This window comes from Nerophis ophidion, linkage group LG06, assembly GCF_033978795.1.
Source record: "Nerophis ophidion isolate RoL-2023_Sa linkage group LG06, RoL_Noph_v1.0, whole genome shotgun sequence".
Classification (NCBI taxonomy): Eukaryota; Metazoa; Chordata; class Actinopteri; order Syngnathiformes; family Syngnathidae; genus Nerophis; species Nerophis ophidion.
In genome coordinates, this window is record NC_084616.1 from 17973052 (window position 1) to 17998852 (window position 25801).

The 25801-nt window shown below is 36.8% G+C and overlaps 2 protein-coding genes across 3 annotated transcripts in view; one reads left to right on the forward strand and one right to left on the reverse strand.

Annotated features, from left to right (window-relative positions):
* Positions 1-3120: 3120 nt before the first annotated feature.
* On the forward strand, positions 3121-20160 carry syn2a (synapsin IIa). Its single transcript, XM_061902900.1, has 11 exons — positions 3121-3601; positions 7266-7323; positions 8502-8593; positions 8656-8812; positions 8871-8960; positions 9018-9080; positions 9145-9287; positions 12845-12919; positions 12986-13088; positions 16722-16868; positions 19180-20160. The coding sequence occupies exons 1-11, from the start codon at positions 3279-3281 to the stop codon at positions 19312-19314; spliced, it is 1386 nt and encodes a 461-aa protein (XP_061758884.1). The 5' UTR covers positions 3121-3278; the 3' UTR covers positions 19315-20160.
* Positions 20161-24380: 4220 nt separating this feature from the next.
* raf1a (Raf-1 proto-oncogene, serine/threonine kinase a) overlaps positions 24381-25801 on the reverse strand; it is a 39699-nt gene continuing 38278 nt past the window's right edge. For both annotated transcript variants that reach the window (XM_061902913.1, XM_061902914.1), the window contains 2 exons: positions 24892-25026; positions 24381-24821 (listed from right to left, as the gene is read on the reverse strand). In XM_061902913.1, coding sequence (XP_061758897.1) covers positions 24681-24821; positions 24892-25026 — 276 coding nt within the window. In that variant the 3' untranslated portion in view covers positions 24381-24680. The remainder of the gene's footprint in view (positions 24822-24891; positions 25027-25801) is intronic.

Below are 25801 nucleotides of genomic sequence, written 5' to 3' on the forward strand. Positions count from 1 at the left end.
ACACGGATCAATCGTCCTGTCCTTTTAGCAGAAAAACATCCCCAAAGCATGATGTTTCCACCCCCATGCTTCACAGTAGGTATGGTGTTCTAGGGATGCAACTCAGTATCCTTCTTCCTCCAAACACGACGAGTTGAGTTTATACCAAAAAGGTCTATTTTGGTTTCATCTGACCACATGACATTCTCCCAATCCTCTGCTGTATCATCCATGTATCTATTCTGGTATAAACTCAACTCGTTGTGTTTAGAAGAAGAAAAATACTGAGTTGCATCCCAAGAACACCATATCTACTGTGAAGCATGGGGGTGGAAACATCATGCTTTGGGGCTGTTTTTCTGCTAAGGGGACAGGACGATTGATCCGTGTTAAGGAAAGAATGAATGGGGCCATGTATCGTGAGATTTTGAGCCAAAACCTCCTTCCATCAGTGAGAACTTTGAATGGTTGATCAAATACTTGTTTTCCATCATAATTTACAAATAAATTATTTAAAATTCCTACAATGTGAATTCCTGGATTTTTTTTTCACATTCTGTCTCTCACAGTTGAAGTGTACCTATGATGAAAATTACAGACCTTTGTTGTCATTTTAGTGGGAGAACTTGCACCATCGGTGGCTGACTAAATACTGTATGTACAGCCAGCAGAGAACATAGTGAGTTCATATAGCATAAGAACAAGTAAAGACATTAGAAGTACATTTGATTATTTACATTAGGTTATTTACAATCCGGGGAGATGGGATGTGAATGGAGGAGGGTATAAGTAAAGGATTGAAGTCGCCTGGAGGGGTTGTTTTAGAGCGGTTTTGAAGGAATATAGAGATGCACTTACTTTTACACCTGTTGGGAGTGCATTCCACATTGATGTGGCATAGATAGAGAATGAGTTAAGACCTTTGTTAGATCGGAATCTGGGTTTAACATGGTTTGTGGAGCTCCCCCTGGTGTTGTGGTTATGGCGGTCATTTACGTTAAGGAAGTAGTTTGACATGTACTTCAGTATCAGGGAGGTGTCGCGGATTTTATAGACTAGGCTCAGTGCAAGTTGTTTTACTCTGTCCTCCACCCTGAGCCAGCCCACTTTGGAGAAGTGGGTTGGAGTGAGGTGTGATCTGGGGTGGAGGTCTAAAACAAACCTGACTAGCTTGTTCTGGGATGTTTGGAGTCTAGATTTGAGGGTTTTGGAGGTGCTGAGGTACCAGGAGGTGCAAGCGTAATCGAAAAAGGGTTGAATGAAAGTTCCCACTAGAATCTTCAAGGTGCTTTTGTTGACCAGAGAGGAGATTCTGTAGAGGAATCTCGTTCTTTGGTTGACCTTTTTGATTACCTCGGTTGCCATTTTATCACAGGAAAGATTACCCTCTAGAATGGAACCTAGGTAGGTGATCTCATCTTTCCTGGTGATAACAATGTCACCCACTTTTATAGTGAAGTCACTGATTTTCTTAAGGTTGATATGGGACGAAAATAGGATGGATTCCGTTTTACCCAAGTGTATGGATAGCTTGTTGTCAGCGAGCCAGGTGCAAATATTAAGGAGTTAAATAGTTCCAATGTTTAGATTTGGAGAGCAGTGCAAAAAGAGGCAACAAGAAAGTTGAGACAAGACAAAACAAAGAAGCAAGCAGGAGAGATAAGGGAGAGGAAAGGGGAGCGTCCACCATCGGTGAGTGCCAGAGAGAAAGACAGCCCAGAAGAGTTAGGGTTGCATGGGATTCTGGGTATTTGTTCCGTCGTGTTTATGTTGTGTTACAGTGCAGATGTTTTCCCAAAATGTTTTTGTCATTCTTGTTTGGTGTGGGTCCACAGTGTGGCGCATATTTGTAAGAGTGTTGGCGTTGTTTAAACGGGCACCCTCAGTGTGACCTGTATGTTGGTTGCAGTCACATACACGAATCTGCAGATGCCACATACAACATGTGACTTGACTGGCAAGCTATTTGTACAAGTTGTAGAGGGCACTAAAGGCAGTGCCATCATAGCACACCCCTTGTTATTGTTGTTAGGGCGCAGCTCAGCAGACGTCCAGGAGAATAGTTACCCTGTACTACGTGAGTCTCCCGGACAAATCGGGAGGGTTGGCAAGCGTGATGCTAATAAGGGGCATTCATTTAAAACTCGCGGGCCGCACTAACATTACATTTTCATTTTTAATTGCGGTCCGCGTGTCAGAGGCCCTGGTTTAGACATAGCACAAAGCAAAAGAAAACTCTGTATGCTGTGTTTGTCACAGTTAGTTGGTGATGAACCCCATGATGCAGAGATGGAGGCAGGCATTGGATATGAAGACATTATTTAATATAAATAATAGAACAAGAACAAACAAAAAGCACGCACGTGGGCGGAATAACAAACTAAAGGAGCTAGCACTGGGAGCTAGAAAAACAAAAAGGTAGTGGAAAATAAACAGAAAAACTGGAAATAGCTAATGCTAACAGAAACAGCTTACCGTTACGACGACCAGGACAAAATGTAGCACGACAGGTAGTAGCTGTAACAACATGACACGACAGGTAGCACGACAAGAGTGACATGTGGCAAGGATGATGCAATACAATACAATACAATGATCCAGCACTGACTGGAGGAACAAAACAGGTAAAATAGGAGTTGGCCGATTGAGTGAAAACAGGACACAGGGAGACAAACAGGAAGCTGAACCAAAATAAGAGCACTAGACAGGAAATGATAAATACAGAGGAAACAGACAAATGTAGAGGAAAAAAATAAGACATAGACAAACTGTCAGGGGAAAACCTGACAGTGTTATTTCATTTTAAATTACAAAAGAGTTTTGTGGCTCCCATTGTTGTCTTTATTTTGTGAAACGGGTCTAAATGGCTCTTTGAGTGGTAAAGGTTGCCGACCCCTGGTGTACATGAATAAATCAATAGTGTGTGTGGATTGTGAATGACCGCTTGTCCTTAGTCAGCCATTTTACACACACACCCACCCACGCATATACCCGCACATACGTGTGTTTATGTATGATACGTCAAAGAAGGGCAGATGATAGTGGGCATCTTCCTGTTCCCGGTGCAGAGAAGCCACAATGGTGCAGAGACGGTGCGAGAGGCAGCAGTGTGTGGGGGAGGGGTGGCAAAAAGGCAATAGTGAGAGCATCCTCAGAATGGCTGAGCGGCATGCAGAGAGGGAGGCCATTGGCTGCAGGACGCGGCCACGTGACCAGCCGGCGAGGAGGAGCTGGCAGGATGTTCCTCAAAGCTGAGAGGAAGCACATTCACTGAGAGCGTGATCTCCTTCTCTGCAGCCATGAATTACCTGCGACGGCGTCTCTCTGACAGCACCTTCATCTCCAACCTGCCCAATGGCTACATGACGGACCTCCAGAGGCCCGACACCACTCAGCCTCCGGCGCCCGCTTCCGCCGCCCTCGCCAAGTCCCCCACGGCGGGGCCTGCTCCTCCCGCGACTTCTCCGCAGCCTCCTCAGTCCACTGGAGCCGGATTCTTCAGCTCCATCACCAACGTGGTCAAGCAGACGGCGGCCTCGGCAGGACTGGTGGAGCAAACCTCCGTCACCACACCCAAGAAGTTCAAGACTCTGCTGGTCATCGACGAACCTCAACAGGATTGGTGAGTCTTGATTTTTATGACCGCCGTCCTCCTTTCTACTGAGTGGGCGATTATGACTCCAAATGCAACATCTGTGTGAAGCAACAACATCTGTATGAAGCAACATCATCTGTATATATGAAACAACAACATCTTTATGTCTGAAGCAACAACATCAGTATGTATAAAACAACATCTCTATGTAAGACGCAACAACATCCGTATGTATGAAACATCTGTATGTACTGTATCAAACAACAACATCTGTATGTACTGTATGAAACAACAACATCTGTATGTCTGAAGCAACAACATCAGTATGTATAAAACAACATATGTATGTATGAAACAACAACATCCGTATGTCTAAAGCAACAACATCAGTATGTATAAAACAACAACATGTGTATGTCTAACGCAACAACATCAGTATGTATAAAACAACATCTCCATGTAAGACGCAACAACATCTGTATGTATGAAACATCTGTATGTACTGTATGAAACAACAACATCTGTATGTCTGAAGCAACAACATCAGTATGTATAAAACAACATCTCTATGTAAGACGCAACAACATCTGTATGTATGAAGCAACATCTGTATGTACAAAACAACATATGTATGTATGAAACAACAACATTTGTATGTCTAAAGCAACATCATCAGCATGTATAAAACAACAACATTTGTATGTCTAAAACAACAACATCAGTATGTATAAAACAACAACATCTGTATGTATAAAGCAACATCTGTATGTATAAAACAACATCTCTATGTAAGACGCAACAACATCTGTATGTCTGAAGCAACAACATCAGTATGTATAAAACAACATATGTATGTATGAAACAACAACATCTGTATGTCTAAAGCAACAACATCAGTATGTATAAAACAACAACATCTGTATGTATGAAGCAACATCTGTATGTGTAAAACAACAACATTTGTATGTCTAAAGCAACAACATCAGTATGTATAAAACAAAATCTCTATGTAAGACGCAGCAACATCTGTATGTCTGAAGCAACAACATCAGTATGTATAAAACAACATCTTTATGTAAGACGCAACAACATCTGTATGTATAAAGCAACATCTGTATGTATGAAACATCTGTATGTACTGTATGAAACAACAACATCTGTATGTCTGAAGCAACAACATCAGTATGTATAAAACAACATCTCTATGTAAGACGCAACAACATCTGTATGTATGAAGCAACATCTGTATGTACAAAACAACATATGTATGTATGAAACAACAACATATGTATGAAACAACAACATCTGTATGAAGCAACATCTGTATTAAACAACTTCTGTATGTATGAAGCAACGACATCTGTGTGTATAAAATAACATCTGTATGAATGAAACAACAAAATCTGTATGTATGAAACAACAACATATGTATGTATGAAACAACAACATCTGCATGAATGAAGCAATAGCATCCGTATGTATGAAACAACAATATCTGTATGTATGAAACAACAACATATGTATGTAAGAAGCAACAACATATGTATGAATGAAACAACATCTGTATGTATGAAGCAACATCTGTATGTATGAAGTAACATCAGTATGTATGAAGCAACTACATTTGTATGTATGCAGCAACAACATCTGTATGGATGAAGAAACAACATCTGTATGTATGAAGCAACAACATCTGTATGTATGAAGCAACAACATCTGTATTTATGAAACATCATCTGTATGTCTAAAGCAACAACATCAGTATGTATAAAACAACATATGTATGTATGAAACAACATATGTATGTATGAAGTAACATCAGTATGTATGAAGCAACAAGATCTGTATGTATGAAGCAACTACATTTGTATGTATGCAGCAACAACATCTGTATGGATGAAGAAACAACATCTGTATGTATGAAACAACATCTGTATGTATGAAGCAACAACATCTGTATTTATGAAACATCATCTGTATGTCTAAAGCAACAACATCAGTATGTATAAAACAACATATGTATGTATGAAACAACATCCGTATGTATGAAACAACATCTGTATGTATGAAACAACATCCGTATGTATGAAACAACAACATCTGTATGTCTAAAGCAACAACATCAGTATGTATAAAACAACATATGTATGTATGAAACAACATATGTATGAAACAACAACATATGTATGAATGAAACAACAACATCTGTATGTCTAAAGCAACAACATCAATATTTATAAAACAACATCTCTATGTAGGACGCAACAACATCTGTATGTATGAAGCAACATCTGTATGTATAAAACAACAACATCTGTATGTATGAAACAACAACATATGTATGAAACAACAACATCTGTATGTATGAAACAACAACATATATTTGAAGCAGCAACATCTGTATGAAGCAACATCTGTATTAAACATCTTCTGTATGTATGAAGCAACGACATCTGTGTGTATGAAACAACATCTGTATGAATGAAACAACAACATCTGTATGTATGAAACAACAACATCTGCATGAATGAAACAACAACAACATCTGCATGAATGAAACAATAGCATCTGTATGTATGAAACAACATCCGTATGTATGAAACAACAACATCTGTATGTATGAAACAACAACATATGTATGAAACAACAGCATTTGTATGTATGAAACAACAACATATATATGAAGCAGCAACATCTGTATGAAGCAACATTTGTATTAAACATCTTCTGTATGAATGAAGCAACGACATCTGTGTGTATGAAACAACATCTGTATGAATGAAACAACATCTGTATGTATGAAACAACAACATATGTATGTATGAAACAACAACATCTGCATGAATGAAACAATAGCATCTGTATGTATGAAACAACAACATATCTATGTAAGAAGCAAGAACATATGTATGAATGAAACAACATCTGTATGTATGAAGCAACATCTGTATGTATGAAGTAACATCAGTATGTATGAAACAACAACATCTGTATGTCTAAAGCAACAACAGCTATATGTATGAAACAACATCATCTGTATGGATGAAGCAACAACATCTGTATGTATGAAGCAACTACAGCTGTATGTATGAAGCAACAACATCTGTATGTATGAAGCAACAACATCTGTAGCTATGAAACATCATCTGTATGAATGAAACAACAACATCTGTATGTATAAAACAACATCTGTATATATGAAACAACAACATATGTATGTATGCAACAACATCTGTATGTATGAAACACATGTAATTCCTTGCAATAGCTGGTTGAGAAATGTTGTTCTCAAACAATTTTCTCACGCATTTGTTCACAAAGTGCTGACCCTCGCCCCTTCCTTGTTTGTGAATGACGGAGCATTTCAGTCTTTTTTGCAACTTGTGCCAGCTTTTTTGAAACATGTTGTAGGCATCAAATTCCAAATAACAAAGTTTACCATTTCCAACATTAAATATATTCTCTTTGCAGTCTACTCAATTGAATATAGGTTGAAAAGGATTTGCAAATAATTGTATTCTTTTTTTAAATTTACCATTTAAAGAGTGTGCCAACTTCACTGGTTTGGGGTTTTGTAGATTGTAATAAGCCTAACAAATACAAAAATACGCAGCATAAACATGATTCAGAGAGTCTTAACTAAATTATATGCAGCAGTTGTAGAAGGATTTCATATTTTGTGTCCATGCAGGGCAAAGTTATTTCGTGGGAAGAAGATCGCCGAAGATTATGACATCAAAGTGGAGCAGGTCAGTAGATGTGCTTTCATGTTTGTTGTCCACTATTGACCAGACAATCCGAGAAGGTATCCAAGTCCAGACTTTAGAACAGGGGTCCCCCAAACTACGGCCCACGGGAAGTCTCAAGTTAAAATGTTTGAATTAGAATTTTATTTTTGTATTAAATCTGTCCTTTCTAATCCATTTTATACTGCTTGTTACTCTCGGTGTCTCCTTGCCGCCCAGGCAAGTCATATTGTTTAAAAATGCATTTTCCCATTGATAATGTGACATCATTGCGCTCAGAATATATATATATATATATATACATATATATATATATATATATATATATATATATATATATATATATATAATCCGTTATACATTGCTCAATACCAGGGTACAGCGGACTATACGTTAGGTCAGGAAAAAACACAGAGGTTATTTCATCCCTACAAGCCTGTTTTGCAGGTTTCCCTGCTTTTCAGGGGATTTTATTATATATTTCATTATAAAATCGCCTGTTTCGCAGGTTTCCCTGCTCTTCAGAGGATTTTATTATACATGCATCTATTTTCTACCGCTTATCCCTTTCGGGGTGGCAGGGGGTCGCTGGAGCCTATGTTATTATAAAATCCCCTGAAGAGCAGGGAAGCCTGCTGTGGAGAGGCGCAGCCGGCGAACGAGCAGCGGGGCAGGGCACGAGGAGGCGGAGGATGCCGGGAGCGACGCCGCAGTCAAGTACAGGTGTGTGGATTGCGCACCGGTAGACAATTAACATTTCTCCTCTGGCTGTATAAAAGGGGAGAAATGAGGAGAGATCGGGGCAGAAGGAGTAGGGGAAGCACCTGACGAGCGAAATTAACGAAGAGCAAGACGACGACAAAGGGGGCGGCTGAAAAGCAACGGAGGAGCGAGCAGCAGAGAAGGAGCTGAAAAGCGACTAGCTTATTTGAAAAAACAAACAAGAGTCAAACCTGCTCAGCAATGTCCTTCCTTGATGGTCCTGGGAACCCGCTCGACAGCAAGCGACTGTCACACCTGGGAAACAGGCTTGTAGGGATGAAATAGCCTCTGTGTTACTTCCTGACCTGATATATATTTTACAGCCTCGGCTAAATTTTTTTAAACCCAATGTGGCCCCCCAAGTCAAAAAGTTTGGGGACCCCTGCTTTAGAAAGTTGACGAAATCTCCAACTGTGCAGGCGGAGTTCAGTGAGATCAACATCACGGCTCAGGCTGATGGAGTTTGTAACGTCAGCGTGACGGGGTTCAGGAATGGAAGCAAGATGGTCAGGTAGGCCCGCTAACCACACACATGTACGGTTCTTTAGGGTTCTAACGAGGGTGTGTTCTCAGGTCCTTCAAGCCGGACTTTGTGTTAATTCGCCAACACGCCTACAGCATGACGCAAAATGAAGATTTCCGTAACCTGGTCATCGCTCTTCAGTACGCAGGAGTCCCCAGCATCAACTCTCTGGAGTCCATCTACAACCTGTGTGACAAGCCCTGGGCGGTAAGCAGGACGGTTGCCATAGAGACCGACAGTATTTCTAATGTTCCTCAATCCATAGTTCGCTCAGCTCATCAACACTCACAGGAAGTTAGGCGCCGAGAAGTTTCCACTCATCCAACAAACCTTCTATCCAAACTACAAGGAGATGGTGAGAGCCTCCGTTTCCGACCCGGAATATATTCGCTCACGCTTTCTTCTTCTCCAGTCCAACATGCCGTCTTTCCCGGTGGTGATCAAGATTGGCCACGCCCACTCCGGCATCGGAAAGGTTGGCGTGAACGGGTGAAGACTCCGGAGTGTTGTGAGGTTGATCCAGGGTGGTGTTCTTGCAGGTGAAGGTGGAGAACCACAGCAAGTTCCAGGACATAGTCAGCGTGGTGGCGCTCACTCAGACCTACACCACCAGCGAGCCGCTCATCGAGTCCAAATACGACATCAGGATCCAGAAGATCGCTGCGGACTACAAAGCCTACATGTCAGTCACACACGCACGTTGTTTCATGGCAGAGGTTCTCCACCTATGCAACATGAAGGCACAGGAGCCTAGTAGACCCAATTATTCATTAAAAACAGGCAGACGTTTTTTTAACAAATATATTTTGTAACATTGTTTCGTGGCAGTGCGTCTCAACATGAGCAACATGAAGGCACAGTAGCGTAGTAGGCCCAATTATTCATTAAAAACAGGCAGAAGTTGTATTTAACAAGTATATTTTGTAACATTGTTTCGTGGCAGTGCTTCTCAACATGAGCAACATGAAGCCCAGCAGTCTAGTAGGCCCGAGTATTCATTAAAAACTAGAAGAATGTTAAATTAAACTAGTATATTTTGGACACTGTAACATTTGTTTCATGGCAGTACTTCTCAACATGAGCAACATCACGGCACAGTAGTCTAGTATACCCAAGTATTCATTAAAAACAGGCAGAAGTTGTATTTAACAAGCATATTTTGGACACTGTAACATTGTTTCATGGCAGTGCTTCTCCAACCTGAACAACATGAAGGCACAGTAGTCTAGTAGGCCCAAGTATTCATTAAAAACAGGCAGAATTTTTTTTTTAACAAGTATATTTTGTAACATTGTTTCGCGGCAGTGCTTCTCAAACATGAGCAACATGAAGGCACAGTAGCCTAGTAGGCCCAAGTTCTCATTAAAAACCGGAAGAATGTTAAATTAACCTAGTATATTTTGGACACTGTTTCATGGCAGTGCTTCTCCAAACTGAGCAACATGACGGCACAGTAGCCTAGTAGACCCAAGTATTCGTTAAAAACAGGCAGAAGCTGTATTTAACAAGTATATTTTGGACACTGTTTCATTGCAGTGTTTCTCAGTGTGAGCAACATGAAGGCCAGTAGTCTAGTAGGCCCGAGTATTCATTAAAAACTAGAAGAATGTTAAATTAAACTAGTATATTTTGGACACTGTAACATTGTTTCATGGCAGTGCTTCTCCAACTTGAGAAACATGAAGGCACAGTAGCCTAGTAGGCCCAAGTATTAATTAAAAACAGGCAGAAGTTGTATTTAACAAGTATATTTTGTAACATTGTTTCATAGCAATGCTTCTCTAACCTGAGCAACATGAAGGCACAGTAGCATAGTATGCCCAATTATTCATTAAAAACAAGCAGAAGTTGTATTTAACAAGTCTATTTTGAAACATTCTTTCATGGCAGTGATTCTCCAACCTGAGCAACATGAAGGTCCAGTAGTCTAGTAGGCCCAAGTTTTTATTAAAGTCAGGAAGAATGTTAAATTTAACAAGTATATTTTGGACACTGTTCATGGCAGTGCTTCTCCAACCTGGACAACATGAAGGCACAGTAGCCTAGTAGGCCCGAGTATTCATTAAAAACAGGCAGAAGTGTTTTTAACAAGTATATTTTGTAACATTGTTTCGTGGCAGTACTTCTCAAACCTGAGCAACATGAAGGCACAGTAGCGTAGTAGACCCAAGTATTCATTAAAAACAGGCAGAAGTTGTATTTAACAAGTATATTTTGTAACATTGTTTCGTGGCAGTGTTTCTCCAACCTGAGCAACATGAAGGCACAGTAGCCTAGTAGCCCCAAGTATTCATTAAAAACAAGCAGAAGTTGTATTTAACAAGTGCATTTCGAAACATTGTTTCATTGCAGTGCTTCTCAGTGTGAGCAACATGAAGGCACAGTAGTCTAGTAGGCCCAATTATTCATTAAAAACAGGCAGAAGTTTTTTTAACAAGTTCCTTTTGGACACTGTAACATTGTTTCATGGCAGTGTTTCTCAACATCAGCAACATCACGGCACAGTAGCGTAGTAGACCCAAGTATTCATTAAAAACAGGCAGAAGTTGTATTTAACAAGTATATTTTGCAACATTGTTTCGTGGCAGTGTTTCTCAAACCTGAGCAACATGAAGCCGAGTAGTCTAGTAGGCCGAAGTATTCATTGAAAACTAGAATAATGATAAATTAAACTAGTATATTTTGGTCACTGTAACATTGTTTCATGGCAGTGATTCTCCAACTGGGACAACATGAAGGCACAGTAGCATAGTAGGCCCAATTATTCATTAAAAACAAGCAGAAGTTGTATTTAACAAGTATATTTTGTAACATTGTTTCGTGGCAGTGTTTCTCCAACCTGAGCAACATCACGGCACAGTAGCCTAGTAGCCCCAAGTATTCAATAAAACAAGCAGAAGTTATATTTAACAAGTGTATTTTGTAACATTGTTTCGTGGCAGTGCTTCTCCATCATGAGCAACATGAAGGCCCAGTAGTCTAGTAGGCCCACGTTTTCATTAAAAACCGGAAGATTGTTAAATCAAACTAGTATATTTTGGACACTGTAACATTTGTTTCATGGCAGTGATTCTCCAACTGGGACAACAAGAAGGCACAGTAGCATAGTAGGCCAAATTATTCATTATAAACAGGAAGAATGTTAAATTTAACAGTTATATTTTGGACACTGTTTCATGGCAGGGCTTCTCCAACCTGAGCAACATGAAGGCACAGTAGTCTAGTAGGCCCGAGTATTCATTAAAAACAGGCAGTTGTATTTAACAAGTACATTGTGTGGCATTGTTTCATAGCAATGCTTCTCAGTGTGAGCAACATGAAGGCACAGTAGCCTAGTAGGCCCAATTATTCATTAAAAACAGGCAGAAGTTGTATTTAACAAGTATATTTTGGACACTGTAACATTCTTTCATGGAAGTGCTTCTCAAACCTCAGCAACATGAAGGCATAGTAGCCAATAGGCCCAAGTTTTCATTGAAAACAGGAAGAATGTTAAATTTAACAAGTATATTTTGGACAAGGTGTCGTGTCTGTGTGTTCATGTTTTGTGTTAGTCATGTTCGGTTTTGTTTTTTGGACTTCCTGGTTTGTTTTGTTACCATAGCAACTCATTAGTTTTCACTTTGTCCTCATGTCACGCCCCTGTCCTGATGTCTCACACCTGTTTTCACTAATCACCACAGTATTATTTAAGCCTGTCTGTTTCTGTTGTTCATCCTGGCAACATCACCTCCTTCACACCCTCGATCACCTGCTACGCACCTTGTAAATCCGTGCCAATAATCCATGTTCCCTTCTCGTTCTGTTCCAAAGTAAGTTTTTTTGTTAGCTAGTCTTTTATTTCATAGCCAAGTGTTTGTACCTCCTTGTGAGCGCCTTTTGTTTGTTCCTTTTTTTGTAGTTAGTGTTAGAAAATAAAAGATGTCTTTACCATCATGCCAAGTTCACTTGCATCTCGGGAAAACAACCACCTCATAGTCCAAGTCTTGACACACTGTAACATTGTTTCATGGCAGTGCTTCTCCAACCTGAGCAACATGAAGGCACGGTAGCCTAGTAGACCCACGTATTCATTAAAAACAGGCAGAGGTTTTATTTAACAAGTATATTTTGCACAGTTTGAACAGTAACACTGTGTTTGACCACAGGACAATGAAACACTGTACTTTAATGGAGTACTACTAGTGCTACTGTGGTGTTGAAGAAGTGAATGATTAAATCATGAAAATAATCCTGCAGGAGAACCTCCATGTCTGGGAACTGGAAGAGCAACATCGGGTCGGCCATGTTGGAACGCGTGGCCATGACGGACAGGTGAGTGTCGCCCCCTGAACGCCACAAAGTGAAAGTGAAAGTAAGATGCAGTCTTCTTCTCCTCAGATACAAACTCTGGGTCGACACCTGCTCGGACATCTTTGGAGGTCTGGAAGTTTGTGCTGTCAAAGCCATTCATGGAAAAGATGGCAACGATTACATCACCGAGGTACAAAGTACTAGCACTAGGGAGTACATCTACTACGTACTCATGTACATGTCCAACTGTAGAGTACATCTACTATGTACTAATTAATGTACATGTCCATCTAGAGAGTACATCTACTATGTACTCATGTACATGTCCAACTATAGAGTACATCTACTATGTACTAATTAATGTACATGTCCATCTAGAGAGTACATCTACTATGTACTCATGTACATGTCCAACTATAGAGTACATCTACTATGTACTAATTAATGTACATGTCCATCTAGAGAGTACATCTACTATGTACTCATGTACATGTCCAACTATAGGGTTCAACTACTATGTACTAATTAATGTACATGTCCATCTAGAGAGTACATCTACTATGTACTTATGTACATGTCCAACTATAGGGCTTAACTACTATGTACTAATTCATGTACATGTCCATCTAGAGAGTACATCTACTGTGTACTCATGTACATGTTCAACTATAGAGTATATCTACTATGTACTAATTAATGTACATGTCCACTATAGGGTACATCTACTATGTACTAATTAATGTACATGTCCATCTATTGAGTACATCTAATTAATGTACATGTCCACTATAGAGTACATCTACTATGTACTCATGTACATGTTCAACTATAGAGTATATATGCTATGTACTAATTAATGTACATGTCCTCTATATAGTACACCTACTATGTACTAATTAATGTACATGTCCATCTAGAGAGTACTTCTACTATGTACTCATTAATGTACATGTTCAACTATAGAGTACATCTACTATGTATTAATGTACATATCTAACTAATGAGTACAACTACTATGTACTAATGTACATGTCAAATTATAGAGTACATCTATTGTGTACACATGTACATGTCCGACAATAGAGTACATCTACTATGTACTAATTAATGTACATGTCCATCTAGAGAGTACATCTACTATGTACTCATTAATGTACATGTTCAACTAGAGTACATCTACTATGTATTAATGTACATATCTAACTAATGAGTACAACTACTATGTACTAATATACATGTCAAATTATAGAGTACATCTATTGTGTACACATGTACATGTCCAACTATAGAGTACATCTACTATGTACTAATGTATATGTCCAACTATAGAGTACATCTACTATGTGCTCATGTACCTGTCCAACTGTGGAGTACTTCTACAATGTATTAATGTACATGTCCAACTATAGAATACATCTACTATGTACTAATGTACATGTCCAAATGTAGAGTACATCGACTGTGTACATGTCCAACTATAGAGTACATTTACTATGTACTAATGTACATGTCTTTGTATAGAGTACATCTACTATGTACTAATGTATATGTCTAAGTATAGAGTACATGTACTATGTACTAATGTACGTGTCCAACTATAGAGTACATCTACAATGTACTAATGTACATGTCTAAGTACAGAGTACATGTACTATGTACTAATGTATATGTCTAAGTATAGAGTACATGTACTATGTACTAATGTACATGTCCAACTATAGAGTACACCTACTATGTACTAATGTACATGTTTAAGTCTAGAGTACACCTACTATGTACTAATGTACATGTTCAACTATAGAGTACACCTACTATGTAGTAATTAATGTACATATCCATCTATAGAGTACATTTACTATGTACTCATGTACATGTTCAACTATAAAGTTCATCTACTATGTACTAATGTATATGCCCAACTATAGAGTACAACTACTATGTACTAATGTACATGTCTGAGTATAGAATACATCTACAATGTACTAATATATACCAACCTAAAGAGTACATCTACTATGTACTAATGTTCATGTCCAACTATAGAGTACATCTACTATGTACTAGTGTGCATGCCCAACTATAGAGTACAACTACTATGTACTAATGTACATGTACAACTATAGAGTATATCGACTATGTACTAATGTACATGTCTAAGTATAGAATACATCTACAATGTACTAATGTATATGCCCAACTATAGAGTACATCTACTATGTACAAATATACGTGTACAACTATAGAGTACACCTACTATGTACTCATGTACATGTCCAACTATAAAGTACATCTACTATGTACTAATATACATGCCTGAGTATAGAGTACATCTCCAAATATAGAGTACATCTACTACATTGTACGTGTCCAAGTATAGAATACATGTACTACAATGTACATGCCTAAGTATATGTAGATGTCAAAGTATATACACAGAAGTTGTAGGTCACACAAAAAACATGAGAACTGAAGTACTAGTGGAGTTGAACTTGTATTTGGGAATATTACCTTCAAAATAAAACACAAAACATGAGAACTGAAATACTGCAGGAGTTGAATGTGTATTTGGGAATTGTACCTTCAAAATAAAACACAAAACATGAAAACTGACATACTGCTTGAGTTCAACGTGTATTTGGGAATTGTACCTTCAAAATAAAACACAAAACATGAAAACTGACATACTGCTTGAGTTCAACGTGTATTTGGGAATTGTACCTTCAAAATAAAACACAAAACATGAGAACTGAAGTACTGCTGGAGTTGAATGTGTATTTGGGAATTGTACCTTCAAAATAAGATCCAAGAGAGCCTCATATAATATGACATTTTTCGGTATCATGTGATCAGGTGTGTAATATCTGGTCATGTGATCTGGTGTGTAATATGTGGTCATGTGATCTGGTGTGTAATATCTGGTCATGTGATCTGGTGTGTAATATCTGGTCATGTGATCTGGTGTGTAATATCTGGTCATGTGATCAGGTGTGTAATATCTGGTCATGTGATCAGGTGTGTAATATCTGGTCATGTGATCTGGTGTGTACTATCTGGTCATGTGATCAGGAGTGTAATATCTGGTCATGTGATCTGGTGTGTAATATCTGGTCATGTGATCTGGTGTGTAATATGTGGTCATGTGATCTGGTGTGTAATATCTGGTCATGTGATCTGGTGTGTAATATCTGGTCATGTGATCAGGTGTGTAATATCTGGTCATGTGATCTGGTGTGTACTATCTGGTCATGTGATCAGGTGTGTAATATCTGGTCATGTGATCTGGTGTGTAATATCTGGTCATGTGATCAGGTGTGTAATATCTGGTCATGTGATCTGGTGTGTACTATCTGTTCATGTGATCAGGTGTGTAATATCTGGTCATGTGATCAGGTGTGTAATATCTGGTCATGTGATCTGGTGTGTAATATCTGGTCATGTGATCTGGTGTGTAATATCTGGTCATGTGATCTGTTGTGTAATATCTGGTCATGTGATCTGGTGTGTAATATCTGGTCATGTGATCAGGTGTGTAATATCTGGTCATGTGATCTGGTGTGTACTATCTGTTCATGTGATCAGGTGTGTAATATCTGGTCATGTGATCTGGTGTGTAATATCTGGTCATGTGATCAGGTGTGTAATATCTGGTCATGTGATCTGGTGTGTAATATCTGGTCATGTGATCTGGTGTGTAATATCTGGTCATGTGATCTGGTGTGTAATATCTGGTCATGTGATCTGGTGTGCAATATCTGGTCATGTGATCTGGTGTGTAATATCTGGTCATGTGATCTGGTGTGTAATATCTGGTCATGTGATACAGGTGGTGGGATCCTCCATGCCACTAGTGGGCGAGCACCAGGCGGAGGACCGCCAGCTCATCTGTGACCTGGTGCTCAGCAGACTCACACAGCTGGTACACCTGCACCAAGACCAAGGACACAAAGCCACCACCCTGCAGCCCTCACAGGTACTCACACACAGGCACTACTGTACTTGCAGGAATACTTGCAGCAATACTTCAATACATGCAGGACTACTTCCATACTTGCATGAATACTTCAATACTTGCAGGAATACTTGCTTGAATACTTCAATACTTGCAGGAATACTTCAATACTTGCAGCGATACTTCAATACATGCAGGAATACTTGCAGCAATACTTCAATACATGCAGTAATACTTCCATACTCGCAGGAACACATACAGAAATACTTCCATACTTGCAGGATTACTTCCATGTTTGCAGGAATCCTCAATACTTGCAAGAATACCTGTAGGAATACTTCCATACTTGCAGGAATACTTGCAGCCATTTGTCTATACTTATAGGGATACTTGCAGGAATACTTCCATACTTGCAGGAATACTTGCAGCAATTTGACTATACTTGCAGGAATACTTCAATACATGCAGGAATACTTGCAGCAATACTTCAATACATGCAGGAATACTTGCAGCGATACTTCCATACTTGCATGAATACTTCAATACTTCCATACTTGCAGGAATACTTCAATACTTGCAGGAATACTTCAATACTTGCAGGAATACTTCCATACTTGCAGGAATAATTCAATACTTGCAGGAACATGCGCATTCTGAAAATGTACAAATCATAATGTTGTTGTGTGTTTTTTTACACTTACATGTTGCGTTTTATAGTAGTCTATCTTTATTTGTTGTTATTTATACTTTCTGAATTAATTAGGTGATAATGTTCATCAGTCAACTAATTTCAATCCATCAAGATAAAAAAAAAAATATCAAAATCAAATTACAGGAAATTATGTGGTTTGCTCATTTTCGTCGACTGGTGCATTGACATCATGTGGTTTATTTATTTATTTTTTGACATATGTAGCATCATCTATTCTACGAAGATACAAAGCTATTGTGACATCTAGTGGACACATTTAGAACAGCAGTTTGTTTCATTCAAAAATTTCGGATCATTTTTATACTTAGCAAACTCATACCGCGGGCCGCGTGAAACCTGTTTGCGGGCCTCATCCGGCCCACAGGCTGTACGTTTGACACCCCTGATATAAAGTATAGAAAAAATATATTATGTAGTATATAAAGTAAATGAATGTTGTTGTAATAAGTAGTATACAAATATTGTTGTAGTATGTAGTATATAAATATTGTTGTATTGTGTAGTACATAAAGTATATAAAAATGTGTATTATGTAGTGTATAAAGTTTATAACTATTTTTGTATTATGTAGTATATAAATTACATAAATATTGTTTTAATATGTAGTATATGTAGTATATAAATATTGTATTATGTAGTATATAAATATTGTTGTATGATGTCGTATATAAATATTGTGGTATTATGTAGTATATAAATATTGTGGTATTATGTAGGATATAAATATTGTTGCATTATGTAGTATATAAAGTATATAAATATTGTGGTATTATGTAGCATATAAATATTGTTGCATTATGTAGTATATAAAGTATATAAACATTGTGGTATTATGTAGGATATAAATATTGTTACATTATGTAGTATATAAAGTGCAGTATATAAATATTGTGGTATTTTGGGTATAGATATTGTTGTATAATGTCGTATATAAGTATTGTGGTATTATGTAGTATATAAATATTGTTGTATTATGTAGGATATAAATATTGTTGCATTATGTAGTATATAAAGTATATAAATATTGTGGTATTGTGTAGGATATAAATATTGTTACATTATGTAGTATATAAAGTGCAGTATATACATATTGTGGTATTATGTAGGATATAAATATTGTTACATTATGTACTATATAAAGTGCAGTATATAAATATTGTGGTATTATGTTGGGTATAAATATTGTTGTATAATGTCGTATATAAATATTGTGGTATTATGTAGTATATAAATATTGTTGTATTATGTAGTATATAAATATTGTTGCATTTGGTAGTATATAAAGTATATAAATATTGTGGTATTATGTAGGATATAAATATTGTTACATTATATAGTATATAAAGTGCAGTATATAAATATTGTGGTATTATGTAGGATATAAATATTGTTACATTATGTAGTATATAAAGTGCAGTATATAAATATTGTGGTATTATGTAGGATATAAATATTGTTACATTATTTAGTATATAAAGTGCAGTATATACATATTGTGGTATTATGTAGGATATAAATATTCTTGTATCATGTAAGATATAAATATTGTTGTATTATGTGGGATGTAAATATTGTATTATGTAGTATATAAAGTATATGAATATTGTGGTGTGATTTCAGGGTGTGTCTGAGAAAGCAGAAGAAGCGATGGAGAACCTGAAGAACGGCTGTTCTCGTCCTCCTCAAGGCTGCTTGCAGTACATCCTGGATTGTAACGGAGCCGCTGTCACGCCCAAATCTCTTCAAGACAACTGAATAGTCAACATTGATATTGACTACCACTAACAAGATAAGTGAATATTCAATATTAATATTTAGTATTATATGAAAGATAATTTAAAATTGAAATTTAAAATTAAGTATTATATTCAAGATAAGTGAATATTAAACATTAATATTTAGTATCTCATTGATTATAAGGCAATATTAAACATGAATATCAATATATTAACTCCATGCAGAGTTTAATTGGGATTTATCGCTCTCTGTGCTCGTTTTGGCCGCTCGTGCTTTAAAAGTTGTGTGATTTTTCTTTCAAGCTTCCGTGGTTCGACTGAAGGAATTTTATACTTTTTATCTTTACTGTCGTCAAACTGTGTTAAATACTCTTAACGTTTTTGCAAATTTTTTTCATCAATATTCCATTTTGCATGGGTGAAACTCCTCAGAGACGTTGTCGTCTTTTGTCACACGTGTGTTGCTCTCATTCACACACACACACACACACACACAACCGCACACACACACACTGTACGATTTCCAACCAAAGACTGAATAAATGAAATCAATACTGATGATTATTAAATATAGATATAATTAATTACAGTTAATGAAACCAAAAGATAAATTCAAAGTATTTTCTTTCAGACATTCCCAATATTTCTAACTTTGCGACGCTTGAAAAGTTCCAGAAGTTTGCATGACGGAAAAAAAATGTGTTGTGTGTACTTGTTGTTTGTGTTGTTTGTGTTGCCGCCGCGACACGTGTGAGAAGAATACACAACAGCGCGGAGGGATTTGTGACGACTCGGCGATATTTGCTGTTGGAATTGTGCGAAGGTGCACAGAGTTGTCGTTGCCAATAAAGTTCCCTTGAACACACCACCGACTTGTGTGTCTTTTGTGAGTCGCACAACTGGGAAGAACGTAGAGTCAGTCATCGAGAACACACTCGTTACGCAACTTTTCATCTTCTTGCACCTTTAACATGAATATAAATGTAAACTATAACATAAATATAAACATAAACAATAACATAAAAATCAACATAAATAATAACATAAACAATTATATAAACAAACAACAATGTAAACAAGAAAAAAATGGTATAGATATAAACATCAACAATAACAAACATAAACAAACAATAACACAATAATGTAAGCCATAACATACATATAAACAATAACATAAACAAAAACAATAACAAACATGCAAAAAACAACAACAACAACCTAAACAATAACATAAACATAAACCATAATATAAATACAAACCAGAAACAATAACAAACGTACCAAAAGACAAAAAATATCATAAACAATAACAATAACATCAATAAAACAATAAAATAAACAATACAATAAACATAAATGATAACATAAACAAACATGAACAATAACAGAAATATAAACGATAACATAAACATAAACAATAACATATGCGAAGAGGTGGCGACTTGTCCAGGGTGTACCCCGCCTTCCGCCCGATTGTAGCTGAGATAGGCGCCAGCGCCCCCCGCGACCCCGAAAGGGAATAAGCGGTAGAAAATGAGTGAGAGTGAGAGAGTAAATAAATGGGTTGTACTTGTATAGCGCTTTTCTACCTACAAAGTACTCAAAGCGCTTTGACACTACTTCCACATTTACCCATTCCCACACACATTCACACACTGATGGAGGGAGCTGCCATGCAAGGCGCCAACCAGCACCCATCAGGAGCAAGGGTGAAGTGTCTTGCTCAGGACACAACGGACGTGACGAGGTTGGTACTAGGTGGGATTTGAACCAGGGACCCTCGGGTTGCGCACAGCCACTCTCCCACAAACATAAACAATAACATGAATATAAACAATAACATCTGCGATGAGGTGGCGACTTGTCCAGGGTGTAAACCACCTTCCGCCCAGCTGAGATAGGCTCCAGCAACCCCCCACGAGCCTGAAGGGGACAAGCAGTGGAAAATGGATGGATGGATAAACAATAACATAACATAAACAATGACATCAACATAAACAATAACATAAATATAAGCATGAACAATAAAATAAACATGAACAATAACAAAAACAATAGAATAAACATAAACGATAACATAAACAATAACAGAAATATAAACAATAACATAAACAAAAACTTAAAATACACAATGACATAAACAATAACATAAACATAAACAATGACATCATATTTGATCAACCACAGCAAACATTCTTAATTTTTGCATATTTATTTTGGTCTGCACTAAAGCAAGTAGAAAGTTGTTTGCAGTCACATAGTCTTAGTTTTGCTCAAATTATTTGTTTCGTCTCAGTTCTGCTAAAATAATTTGTTACATCTCAGTTCTGCTCAGAGGATTTTTTACATCTTAGTTGTGCTAAGGTAATTTGCTATGTGCTTACTTTTCAGTATTTATGAAACAATAAGCCTTTAAATTCAGACAACAAACTTTAAAAGTCTTATTTGTTATTTTAGATTGATGCACTTTTAATGTTTCTTAGCAAAAATTACATTAATTAGTATGCATTTTAATGTTAGAAGAGTTTTATGGAATCCGAATGCATTTAACGCACATTATTATTATTATTAATATTATTGAGACAAAAAAATTAGCCTTGCTGCCACCTGCTGGTGTGAAGGTGTAACAAGCGTCATGCAGCATCCCGGTTACATAATCAATTAATAACAATATTGATCATATTCACAATACAATAATTAATCATTTACACATCTTATATTATGCTCTCTCACGTTGAAGAATGTAGGAAACATTTTTTGCGCCTTATGGCTATTATTAGCTATATCTTTGTTACATAATGACATTATTTACTATCGTGTGTTGTTACATAATTTCATCATTAGTTATTGTATGTTTGTTACATAATGACATTATTAACTATGGTGAGTTACATAATGACATTATTAGCTATCTATGTTGGTTACATAATGACATCCTGTATTTGTTAAATAATGATCATTATTAGCTATAGTATATTTGTTTCATAATGACATTAGCTATCCTGTGTTAGTTACACAATGACATTATTAGCGAATTGTGTTTGTTACATAATTACATTAGCTATCGTGTTTGTTAAATAATGGCATATTAGCTATCATGTGTTTGTTACATAATTACATTACTAACTATCTGTTTGATACATAATTACCTCATTATCTATATATGTTTGTTACATATATGATGACATTAGCTCTCATGTGTTTGTTACATAATGACATTACTAGCTATCTATGTTTGTTACATAATGACATTATTAACTATCATGTGTTTGTTACATAATGACATTAGCTATCGTGTGTTTGTTACATAATGACATGATTAGCTGTCATGTGTTTTTTACATAATGACATTATTTGTTATTGTATGTTTGTTACATAATAACATTATTAGCTATCATGTGTTTGTTACATAATTACATTACTAACTATCTGTTTGTTACATAATTACTTCATTAGCTATCGTGTTTGTTACATAATGACATTATTAGCTATCGTGTGTTCGTTACATAATTAAATTATTTGTTATCGTATGTTTGTTACATAATGCCATTATTAGCTATCATGTGTTTGTTACATAATGACATTATTAGTTATTGTATGTTTGTTACATAATGGCATTATTAGCTATCTATTTTGGTTACATAATTACACTATTTGGTATTTATGTTTGTTACATAAATACATTATTAGCTATATTTATTTGTTACATAACTACATTATTAGCTATTGTGTGTCTTTTACATAATTACATTTTTAGTTATTTTATGTTTGTTAAATAATGAAATCATTACCTATGGTGTTTGTTACATAATTACATTATTAGTTATAGTATGTCTGTTACATAATGACATTAGCTATCATGTGTTTGTTACATCATTACATGATTAGCTATCCGTTTGTTACATAATGGCATTAAAATTATTATAATTGTCTGTTACATAATTACATTATTGGTTATTGTATGTTTGTTACATAATGACATTAGCTATCATGTGTTTGTTACATTGTTACATTATTAGTTATCCGTTTGTTACATAATGGCATTATAACTATTATATTATTATTGTTTGTTACATAGTTACATTATTAGTTATTGTATGTTTTTTACATAATGGCATTATTAGCTATCATGTGTTTGCTACATACTTACACTATTAGCTAGTGTTTGTTACATAATGACTATATTAGCTATCATGTGTTTGTTACATCATTACATTATTATTGTATGTTTGTTACATAATGACATTAGCTATCATGTGTTTGTTACATTGTTACATTATTAGTTGTCCGTTTGTTACATAACGGCACTATAATTGTTATATTATTGTTTGTTACATAATTATATTATTAGCTATTTATGTTTGTTACATAATGACATTAGCTATCATGTTTGTTACATAATGACATTACTAACTATCTGTTTGTTACATAATTACTTCATTAGCCATCGTGTTTGTTACATAATGACATTATTAGCTATCATGTGTTCGTTACATAATTAAATTATTTGTTATTGTATGTTTGTTACATAATGACATTATTAGTTATTGTATTTTTGTTACATAATGACATTATTAGCTATCTATTTTTGTTACATAATTACACTATTAGGTATCTATGTTTGTTACATAAGTAAATTTTTAGCTATATTGATTTGTCACATAATTACATTATTAGCTATTGTGTGTCTTTTACATAATTACATGTTTAGTTATTTTATGTTTGTTAAATAATGAAATCATTAGCTATTGTGTTTGTTACATAATTACATTATTAGTTATTGTATGTTTGTTACATAATGATGTAACAAACATACAATATTAGTTATTGTATGTTTGTTACATAATGACATTAGCTATCATGTGTTTGTTACATCATTATATTATTAGCTGTTTGTTACATGACATTATTAGCTAATCGTGTTTGTTACATAATAACATTATTAACTGTTACATAATGAGGTGTAACATAATGCTTACAACTCATTAGGAAGACAGCGCCCTCTACTGTCGGCGTGCGTACAAACGTTGATTCAATGACCAAAAAGTAGACGAAAGAGAAATAAAAAAGCCATTTCCAGTCAAGTTGGCAAAGAATGAAGTGAATTTTATTCAAATAGTGATGTTTGACCTGATCAAGAATGAAAAACGTTAAATATTTAAGACAATAATGTTCTAGTGTGGACATTTGAGACGCTGCCAACATGTGCAAGTTCCCGTTCTCCCGTGGTGCTGGCGGCCGCCACCTTGGTTCTTAAGACGATATCATCTGCTGACTTCCACACAAAACTAACTTGTGTCGCTTCCTTCACGTCGGCTAAATGTGCGCTTGGGTGGCTGCACGGGCCTCTCCTCGTTCTTTGGTTCCATCAGAAGGGGCGGCCCCCTAGAAGACGGGCAGCCTGCTGGAGGTGAGCGTGCAGGCGTGGATGTCCTCGCTGTGGGCCGCCCGGTGCAGCGAGGGCTCGGAGGCGCTGTGGTTGATCTTGGGCAGGGCGTACTGGAGGAGCTCGATGGAGGACAGGATCTTGGGGAGAAGAGCAGACAGGCTGGGTGACGTGTTCGTGAGGCGACCCGAGCTGGGCGGGGAAGCTCACCTGCGGGAAGAGCGGCCTGTCGTCTTTGGACTTCTTGATGCAGTCGGCCACCAACCTCTTCATGGCTTTGGGACAGTTCTTGTACAGCTTGCTAAGGTCCGGGGTCAGGTAGCCTCGCCCCACCATGAAGATGATCTGGCAGAACAAAAATAGGACACGATTTTTCCTACGCTTCGAACCCTGCGGCTTGTGGAACGGCGCGGCTCATCAATGGATTTGTCTTGGATGTTGGAGTTGTCATTAAATGCTATGGCGCCATCTGAACTCCTCTTTGAACCGAAAGTACAAAGGTTGTTCCAACTTTTAGTCATCTATAGCGTTTCTACACAAATGGATTCTTCATTCATGACGCCAAACTTTGTAAGTTTTACGATACACAAACCCCGTTTTCATGTAAGTTTGGAAATTGTGTTAGATGTAAATATAAACGGAATACAATGATTTGCAAATCCTTTTCAACCCATATTCAGTTGAATGCACTACAAAGACAACATATTTGATGTTTTAACTCAAACTTTATTTTTTTTTTTGCAAATAATCATTAATTTAGAATTTCATGGCTGCAACATGTGCCAAAGTAGTTGGGAAAGGGCATGTTCACCACTGTGTTACATCACCTTTTCTTTTAACAACACTCAATAAACGTTTGGGAACTGAGGAAACTAATTGTTGAAGCTTTGAAAGTGGAATTCTTTCCCATTCTTGTTTTATGTAGAGCTTCAGTCTTTCAACAGTCCGGGGTCTCCGCTGTCGTATTTTACGCTTCATAATGCGCCACACATTTTCGATGGGAGACAGGTCTGGACTGGAGGCGGGCCAGGAAAGTACCCGCACTCTTTTTTGACGAAGCCACGCTGTTGTAACACGTGGCTTGACATTGTCTCGCTGAAATAAGCAAGAAAGGACGGCG